We start from the raw sequence: 10691 nt of genomic DNA, 5'->3' as shown, positions 1-10691 counted from the left end.
TTTTGGTTCTTTTGGATATTACTCGATGTAGTTTTAGTATGTTTGACGTTAACTTTGATAATATTAGTTTAAACTTAACGGAAAAGTTTAAGTCTTATTTTAATATTAGTGTATTTCAATAAATAGTGATGTTTTATAATTTTTGGTTTTTAAAAAAAATCCCCGTTTCCCCGTTGGGGATCCCCGTTCCCCGTTGGGGATGGGGATGGGGATGTGATCATAATCCCCGGCGGGGACGGGGACGGGGACGGGGATGGGGACACATACGGGGATCGGGGACGGGGATGGGTATTGGGGTCCCCGCCCCATCCCCGCCCCATTACCATCCCTATTTTCAAAGCAAAATTCAAACCTAAAAGACAATAATTTAAACTATTAAAATTCAGGTTCCACTTTCAAAAAATAAGGAAACTTTAAGGACCAAAAGTGAAGTTACTCTAATAATAATAATAGTAACCTCGAACTTAACAACCCCCTTTCTGGAAGATTCCTCTGAATATTTTAATATATACTTAATAAAAAAGACCATATATTTATTTTATTTTCTTGGTTTTTTATGTTTAATTAATTAAAATCATATTTGGTAACGAGATTGTTTGTCTTAATTGGTGTTTAATGGTTGTTGAACGATTTGATGTAGAATGATTAAAATACTCTCATGATATAGTATAAAATGAAATATAATTATTCGATAATTATTTACAATAAAGTTAGAGCACTGAATGGTTAAGAGAAACCCATGATACAAAATCATTTAAAAGATTTTAGAATCATTAAGAGACATCTTTTTTTGTCAAACAAGATTTATCTCTTAACTATTCAGAGGCTGACACTTAATAAATACGTTATAATAATATAAAAATAGCCAAATAAAAAAAGGCATTTAACACGACCGTATGAAATTGCCAAACAAACGTACCAAATAACAAAAGCATTTTTCCACGATCAACCTAACACACTACAACAAAATTCGTTTTACCTGATGTTTAGATCATCTAAGTGTCCTAATATAATACTTTATACAACTTAAGTTTATAGGACCAAGTTATAAAACGTCCAATCTAAAAATGTTTACACTAGGTTTATAGGTATTTTTTGAAATAAAATGTCTTATTAGCTATTTTATTATACATTTTTAGAAGTGATAATCAACCCATCTTTTTGATAGGACATTTGTGTTTGTAGTTCAAATAGTGTTGTATAAAATAGTTAATACGACATTTTATTTTAAAAGCGTCTTAAAAGTTGTTAAAACGTCTTATAAACCTATTGTAACACTTTTAGATGAGATCTTTTTGATTTGGTTCTATAAAGTATTTCTTTTAGGATGTTTCTACATTTTAGATGTCTTAATCAGTTTTGTTGTGGTGACACCACTAGAAAGCTGACTTTCCACCGATGGAAATTACAAGCGAATTTTCCACCGTTGGTTTAATAAGTCATTTTTAATTAATTACTAATTTAATTAAGTCTTAATTAGTCATTTTTAATTAGATTTTATAAAATATTAGCGCGGTGCTTACCAATCCGTCGCTAAATCTGATTATCAGCAATGCTATTTGCAATAGCGTGATTCCGTCAATAATCCATCACTGATGTTTATACCAAACTGAAACTCAAAAACAAACCACATGTTAAGAAAATATAAACGATACCATTTTCAAATTCAATATTTTCAGTTTCAAACGTTGTTTTTTATCGTTGAAAATGCATTATTTATATAGCGTTCTATGAACATATTGCATCGCCATCTTTAAAGCTCGTAAGTCATTCCGACCTTTAACATCCTTTTATGCGGAATTTCGAACACACTTGAACTTTTATATAGCGTTCTATGAACTTGTTCTCGTTGTAGTTTCAAAATACATACGGTGGCACACAACAGATTAATATGGTTGCCCCTTTCACGAACCTAAATTTTTTTACCTTTCGACGGCGGAATAATACGGTGGCACGTGCCACCATAACCACCAAAGTAGGTCCGTTCCTGGATGGAACGCTTTTTGATTTGGTTCTATAAACTATTTTTTTAAGACGTTTTTAAATTTTAGACGTCCTAATCAGTTTTGTTGAGGTGACACTACTAGAAAGCTGACTTTTCATCGAGGGAAATTACGACCGTATTTTCCGCCGCTGGTTTAACAAGTCGTTTTAATTAATTACTAATTCAATTAAATCTGATTATCAGCAAATGTTATTTGCAATAGCGTGATTCCGTCGATAATCCGTCGCTGATGACTTTTACTAGCGTATTTTTCCATCAGTTTCCGGATTTTAGATACGACATTTGCATACTTCATAGAAAACCGTATTCAACGTAATAGTATTTTATAATTACATCATTCAGACATCTACAATTAATTGAATGTGATCGTTCAAGTTCATATCAAACGATCGAAACTCAAAAACAAACCACATGTTAAGAAAATACAAACCATACAAATTTCCAAATTCGATATTTTCCACACTTCAAACGTTACTTTTTTTATCGTTAAAAATGCATTATTTATATAGCGTTCGATATATAAACATATTGCATCATCGTCTTTAAAGCTCGTAAGTCATTCCGACCTTCAACATCCTTTTATGCGGAATTTCGAACACACTTGAACTTTGCCGTAAGTTCTTCCTCATGAAATTGTAAGCGTAATCGATCAAAAACCTCTTCCCAATCGAAGACCCTGATTTAGACACGATCTCGTGCTCGCCCACCAAATGCACGACTCCTGCTCGCCAACTTTTGTCTAGAACCACCAGATCTTCATCCGCTACACGACGGTTTTGTTCTTCGGGAGCTCTATAATCGGTTTCCACGAATTCCTTCAAATGTTCGATCAAAATCTTCTCAAACGAGTCCTTTTCGTTGCGCACGTCAGTGTACCCGTACCTCACCACACATCGGAAAACATAGAGCTCATTTGGCTTCACCCTTCGGAACAAGAATCGCTCTTCTGGTGCCACCCTACTTATTGGTAACGATTTGATGGAAACAAACACGAGAACCGAATGTAAAGCGGGCACGTTATCAACATAATGTTTAAAGATCGGGGGAATTCCATGGGCGAGCTCGGAGTAGAAGATTGCGAGTCCACGCATCTTGCTTATGCTCGTGTCCGAAACAATGTCTTTTATGACTTCTCGTGGCACCTTGTGATTGAGCTCGTAGTTGTATTTCGCTCGATGAACGTAGTTCCAAGTGCACATTATGAACATTAGCACGATTGCGAATGAAAATGGCAAGTACCCGCCTTCACCAAATTTGTACAAAACCGAGCTTAAATAGAAGTACTCCGTGGAGCTAATCACGAGAACGTATAAGATCACCAGAAGTATGTTCGTTTTCCATATAACGAGCATGATCACCACCATGAACGACGATGTGAGCGTCTCGGCAAATATCACCGCGATACCTTCATCGAATAAAGGGCAAAAGTTCGAGTTGAAAATGTTAGAGAACACAAAAAGAAAATACAATTGTGAATTTAAAATCGGTTTTATAGGACGCTTTTGAAAAGTAATCTATAAACCTATATTTTTATAGATCCACTTGTGTTTATAGAACATTTTTCAAATAGTGTCGTATACAATAGCTAATAAGACACTTTATTTCAAAAACGTCCTAAAAACTTGTTAAAACTCCTAAAAACGTCCTATAAAACTGTTGTAACACTTTTATATAGAACGCATTTTGGTTTGGTAGTATAAACTTAAGTCCTATTAAGTATTCTATTAGGACGCTTAGATATTTTGGGCGTCCTATAAAACCAATTTTATTGTAATGAGTTGAGTGGTAGCAAAGCATGCAAAATTCTTACCGTAAGCATGGCCGATGTTTTCGGTAGTTCTGAATGTAACGGTAACAATAACACAACCGATCATAAGAAGATAGTTCATTTCCGGTATGAAAACTTGTCCTTCATACTTTTCCGATGTATGCACAACTGTAACACGAGGAAAGCACCCTAGCGAAAGTGATTGTTTGATGATCGAGAATGTTCCCGATATCATAGCTTGACTTGCTATAATCGCTGCCATAACCGCCACCACGAAAACCGGCCAATACAAGGCATCCGGAGCCGACTTATAGAATGTGTCGGCTACGTCATCTTGGTGCTTTCTTAGCCACGATGCTTGACCACTATACGCTGTGATCAAGGCCGGATAAACGACACAACCCATGCTTATTTGTATCGATTTGACCGTAAAGTGTCCAAGATCAGCAAACATCGCCTCGGTTCCTGTTATATTCGAATCAAAATTGTCAAAAAACCGCAACAAAATCAAAGTCAAAATATATATATCTAAAAGCATCATATCAACTTATTGTAACATTTTAATAAAGCCCACAAACAAGTATTTCGTCCTATTGGACATTTAGGGTCCGTTTGGTTGATTTTCTATTAAGTTTTGTATGAATGAAGTTGTCTGTGTGAGTTAATCTGTCTGTATAGATTGGAAAGATTTTTGTTTGGAGGGGTTTTTTCATAGATGGAAGGAGCGTGTTTTTTAAATTGGAAGGGACATATTTGGGGGAAAAAAACTTGGTTTTTAATTTGGCATAAAACTTCCCCTAGAAACTAACCGGATAAGTCACTTTCTATATCATTAAGTCACTCCCAAACAATCATATGTATGGATGACAGAACAAGTTGTTAGTCTTATTAAGCTCATTAAGCTGCTAACAAACAGGCCTTAAATATATTTAGTGTTCTATAAAATCGAGTTTTGTCATAGTGGAAGTACCTGTAATGGCGAGGACGACGCCTCCAAGTGAAATCCAAGCATCCTTTTTGTTTCGTCTGAAGTAATCGACGATGTATTTAGGGTTTATGGCTTTGGCGACAGAAGGGTCGAACTTGATGAAATTGAAGACACCGATTCCGCCAATGAGGGCAAACCAAACGCAAATGATCGGGGCAAAAGAGTAGCCAACTTTATCGGTTCCGAATCTTTGAACCATGAATAACGTTATCAAGATTATAACTGACACGATTACAATCCGACCTGCATCAATCCGTTTCCAAGAATTCAGTAAAGTTGTGGTAACTTTTTTATGACACGGTACAATAAAATTGAATTTATGGGACGCTTAAAATATCTAAGCGTTCTAATAAGATACTTTACAAAACTTAAGTTTATAAGACCTAATTATAAAGTTCCGTATCTAAAAGTGTTGCAATAGGTTTATATGATGTTTTTAGACGTTTTAACAAGTTTCTTATAGGACAATTTTGAAAAGGGTCCTATAAGCTCATCTTTTTACAGGACACTTATGTTTATAGAAGTCCTTTCTCAAAACAGTGTCATATAAAATAACAAACGCAACATTTTATTTTAAAAACGTCCTAAAAAACTTGTGATAACGTTCAAAAGCGTTTTTTAAAAATACTGTAACACTTTTAAATATGACGTTTTTTTGTTTGGTCATATAAACTTAGTAGCCTATAAAGTATTCCATTATTACACTTAAACATTTTAGACGTTCTATAAACCAGATATTGTTTTAGTAACAAAAGATCAGTTATTTGCAACGTTCCTGATAAAAAAAAAATCTCATCTATTATTATTGATTTCCTTCCAAGTGTTTTACTTACGAAATTGTCCATTGGAATAACGTTCTTATCCAAGAATAACTGTATACAACGTTTAGGTTGGGTTCACGTGATAACAGTCTGTTTTCGTGAGACCCGTGAAACCATTTTTTTACACTTGATAGCAAAACGATGTGAAGGTAAAAAACCGAACCTTCACAGTGTTTTGTTCTGAAGTTTCAAAGGTAAAAAAATGGTCTCACGGGTCTCACGAAAGCAGACTGGTCTCACGTGATTTCAAGTCTACAACGTTTTCAATCGATGTTAATAAATTTAAGGTTAACAAAAGCTTAATTAAAGTTTATTCGAATAACGTAGAAAAAATAATTTACGTTAATTATACGAACCAATTAAATTAAATTTTTTATTTAAAAAAAAAATTATTATGTGTTTCTTGAGATCCACCCTCCCACGTTGACAACGTCACTGTTTAACATTTTTAAATATATTTTAATTTATTATTTAATAATCACGTTTTAATTATTAAAAAAAATATTTTATAGTAGAAGGTTTAAATGAAATATTCATATGTGAATAATCGATAAAGTCTATATAAATAGGCATATGTTAACCAACGTTAGTAATTTGTAATTTCGGTTTATATATGCATTTTTAAATAGATTTTTTGGAATTTTTTCAAACGATTCACATATGAATTTTTTCTTTTTTTACTTTATCACGATATGTAGCTATTTTTTAATCGGTCTGTATATCTATATAGAGGGACAAAATAGTTAAAAACCCAAAACTTACCTTCTGTCATGGTATCTGTTGCTTCCTTAAGCCCTGATACTGCTGATAAAACTGTAACGAAATACGTTATAATCAAATAAAAACAGTTGATATTGAGGGAATATGTGAAATCTTATTGGTTACTTTCCAAAGAAACTCTAAAGAAAACGATGAAAAATTCAACATATATTGAAGAGAAATTATCTAAACTTAGCAGGGGTTGAATTACGCCCAAGAGTCGGGGTCAGCTGACGACCATAAATTTTCAAAATTTGATCGTTTATATTATAAATTTTATTTTTTACAAATATATATATATATATACTAGAAAGATATTCGTACAATGCAACGAGATACATCTTCATTTTAATGTTTTGTTTTATTTTATCTTTATTGATATAATACGGTTTATGTGGTTTTGAGAAAGATAATGTTTTTACTTGTGAATAAAAATAAATTTAAAAAATATATCGATATTAATACCAAATTAACTATTTAAAAGTTCTCGTTTTTTTTTACATTTTTTAATTTAAAATTTTATTATAATTTAATTTAGGTCAAATAGTGAAATAATTTATTTTTGGCTTAACAATAAAATTNTTAGAACTCAATAATTATTCTAATTATATTTTAAATAATTTATATTTAAAATGAGTTATTTATCTTGTATTTAATTATATTTATTTGCAGTTAGTTATACGAATTCAAAAATGAAGATTTAATGAGTTGTACTTATGCATAATTTACTTGTAATCCTAAATCTTAAGTAATATGCATTAATACACACTACTTCATGCATAAATAATGGTTTTTAAGAATTTATGTCGAATGTTTTATGATATAGTATATATATATATATATATATATATATATATTGTCTTGACTTAGAATTATCCAATAACCAAAAATTTGTGATCCCTTACTCCAGATTTTGGACTGACTTTAACAATTATAAATCAACAGGGTAAAATCAGATACCTGATATGGAGGGAGTGAGGATGCCATCACCGATAACCATAGAAGTCCCGAGCATGGCAGCGAATAGAAGACAAAACTTCGCAAACTTGCTATTCTCGAGAGCTTTCTTGAATTTTGACGATATTGTGTTAACTTTGCTCGGTAATTCAAGTTGGAAATTGGAAACCTCTCGGTCCTCTGCTTGCTCACTCGGGATTACACCAACCTTTGCAAACCGACATAGTTTCGAGTACAATGCAAAAGTACCCCCTATTATTCAAAAAAATACAAATTAATCATCTGAATCAAATGACATTAAAAATCCCGACTCAATAAACAAGTTTAACGTTACAAAAACGCAAAATGGAAAATAAAAGGGAATTGTTACCAAATATATTCTTCTTGATTTAATTATTTTTAGATAAATATTTAATTATATTTTGAATTTTTGAATTTTTATTCTCTCTTTTAACATTATTATATGCACAATATGTAGTCAACGGGAAGTCGCGTTCCATGTCCCATGTAGATCTAATTTTGATCCAAGGCATCTTAGGATATTATATATAGGATTGGGTTAATGTGAGATCAGTATATTTTCGTGAGGTCCATGAGACTATTTATTTACATACGAAACTTTACAGCAAAACACTGTGAAGGTAAAAAAAAAAAACCAAATATTCACAGTAATAACACTGTGAATGTTACTTTCACAACGTTTTGTTGTGAAGTTTCAAGTGTAAAAAAGTGGTCTCTCTCTCTCTCTATATATACAATTTGTATTAGATCAGGTTTATGCGATATCAACCTTTTTTTTAATTATACAATATTTATATACAGCAAATGTAACAAATAAACTCACACACCCTCCTCACCTTTGATAAAGTTTGAACCCTTGACCTCTTAGGAGGCAAAAAGCTACGATACCGCTAAGTCAAATACTCTTTGGTGATATCAATCATTTTTTGTAAGACATTTGAGACCATTATAAAAGGACTTTTAGTGAAGGTTTGATTTTTATTTGTTACATTTGTTGTATATATTTGTTATATACTTAAAAAAAAGGTTTGGGGAGATCAAGTGATTCAATGACTACGAGGTGGTCTCACATGATCCCAACGACAACGAGATGGTCTCATTTAAACGAATACCACTTGTATCTTTCCATGTTTTTTGTGTCGTTTTTCGTGAAATGGTGCATGTTAAAACACGAAATATGCAACAAAAACACGATAAAGGGAAGAATGTGTACCGTCGCCGTTATCGTTGGCATGTAAGACGATCATAACGTACTTAATTACAGGAATTAACGTGATAGTGTAAAAGATGAGCGATAACACGCCCAAAATGTCATCTTCGTGTTTGATCCCGTCAGTAAAAGTGCTCGCATACACATACAACGGCGACGTCCCGATGTCGCCGTAAACCACCCCAATGCTTTGGAAAGCTAGCCTCAATATTATTCCCCAATCCTTCAAACATTTCCATCAATATTTAGCCATTGAATCCAAATTAATCATCACATATTCACATGAGTATAGAAATGGGAGAAACTAATTAATTACTCCCCCTTTCTTTCTTAGAATAACGATTTCCAATTCTACCATTAATTATCAGATAGAAGAATTCATTACTCTATCTATTAACAAGGGTAAATTTGTCATTTAGTGTAGTAGTGAGAGGTTCAAATAACAAGACTAAATATCATGTTAAGTTAAGGTTCATATGTGAATCATTGAAAAAATCAAGTTGAAGATTATGTAAATCTATTGAATAATCTGTAAATAGATTTTTTCAACATATGAAACTTCAGTTAGCATTCACTTACCTTCTCACGGTATTTAGCTTTTTTTATTTGAACCAACTCCCACTGTAGTTTTTACATATTTTTAAAACCATGGGTCTTTTTCTTCGTGGACATTTATTTTGGAACAGAAGAAGTGTGTATATATATATATATATATATATATATATATATATTACTGACCTTGGTGCCATGGTGACCGTGGTGGCCGTGAATTTTCGCAGACTCGATATCTAAGGAATCGTGACGCTTTAATCCCGGGGGCTCGATTTCGGGAAGTAAAGGATCAGGTGTTTGATGAGAATAGATTTGGTTGTGGTTTTGATTATCGTCCTCTTCGTAGATATTGACGACGTTGGAGTTTCGTTTGCTGCCGCCGGGAGTGGACATGTTGGAGTTTCTTTTGCTGCCGCCGGGGGTAGACATGCCGGCTCCGGTGGTAGGGGATTCCGACGAGAGTGGAAGTTGGAGTGGGAAGAAACAATGGAGATGGTTGACGTTATATAGAGCCGTGGAGGTTCATCAGTCTTATTTTTATTGTTATCATATGAAGACAAAAAATAAACAATTAAATTAAAAAGCTTGAGATTTATAATATTGTTTTTATAAATTTGAGTCAGTTTACTGTATTTAGACACGGTTACAAAAAAATCCAAATATATATATATATAATATGAAAGGGTTCAAACAAGAACGCATTTATTTTACGAGAACGTAAGAACATTTTTTTGCTACAGACAATCATATGTGATACCATTATTTCATCACATATGATACACATGTGATACTAAATCAGAGACGAGGGGCGATTTTCATGCGATCTTGGTTGTGGCCAAGTCGCCCTTACACCACTAAGCTCATTCACAAGTATTATCACATGTGATAAGATTGTTGTTGATATGATATTATAATCCATCAAGACCATCACATGTGATGCTAAATAATAGAAGCATACGACCTTTTGCGCGGACTAAGTCGTAGAACACGTCGTCCGCACATCACAGGGTCCCCTCATGCGTATTATCACATGTGATAAGGGTGTTCTCGCGTTCTCGTAAAATGGTGGCGTTCTCGTTTGAACCTCCACCTATATATATATATATATATATATATATATGGTATATTTCAAATACAACCATGTTCATTTTTACAACCAATGCAACTCAATTAATTGAGAAATTTATAGAAATGATGAGAGTTTATTTATTATGATTTGAATATTTATGGAAGATGAATAGGGTTAATTAATTATGATCAATACTTTATATTAGAAAACAATCAAAACTTTTATAAAATCACATATTYATCAAATTAAATGGACGATTGAGATTGGGTTGTATTGGTTGTACAAATGTAAATGGTTCTATAATAACCAACTTCTATATATATATATATATATATATATAGGTTGGTTATTATACAACCATTTACATTTGTATACATATATATATAGGGGTCTATTCAAGGGAGAACTGAGTTGTTTGTGGTAACTGTGAGAACCAATATTAACCACAAATCAATAGATAAATTAGAAAATTTATAAATTTGGTAATTTTAAATTAAAATCTTAATGCAATGATATTTTTGGTATTTTAAAACTCTCCTCT

At 32.7% G+C, this 10691-nt stretch overlaps 1 protein-coding gene across 1 annotated transcript; it reads right to left on the bottom strand.

Moving 5' to 3' along the window:
* Nucleotides 1–2299: 2299 nt before the first annotated feature.
* LOC112518259 (potassium transporter 19-like) lies at nt 2300–9510 on the bottom strand. The gene is made up of 7 exons (XM_025125892.1): nt 9268–9510; nt 8533–8752; nt 7302–7550; nt 6345–6395; nt 4744–5004; nt 3816–4238; nt 2300–3410 (listed from the first exon to the last, which is right to left on the bottom strand). The coding sequence occupies exons 1-7, from the start codon at nt 9508–9510 to the stop codon at nt 2548–2550; spliced, it is 2310 nt and encodes a 769-aa protein (XP_024981660.1). The 3' UTR covers nt 2300–2547.
* Between the last annotated feature and the right edge of the window lie 1181 nt (nt 9511–10691).

Source organism: Cynara cardunculus, assembly GCF_001531365.2.
Source record: "Cynara cardunculus var. scolymus isolate 2C chromosome LG 9, CcrdV1, whole genome shotgun sequence".
NCBI lineage: Eukaryota > Viridiplantae > Streptophyta > Magnoliopsida > Asterales > Asteraceae > Cynara > Cynara cardunculus.
This window is presented reverse-complemented; position numbering and strand designations above follow the sequence as displayed.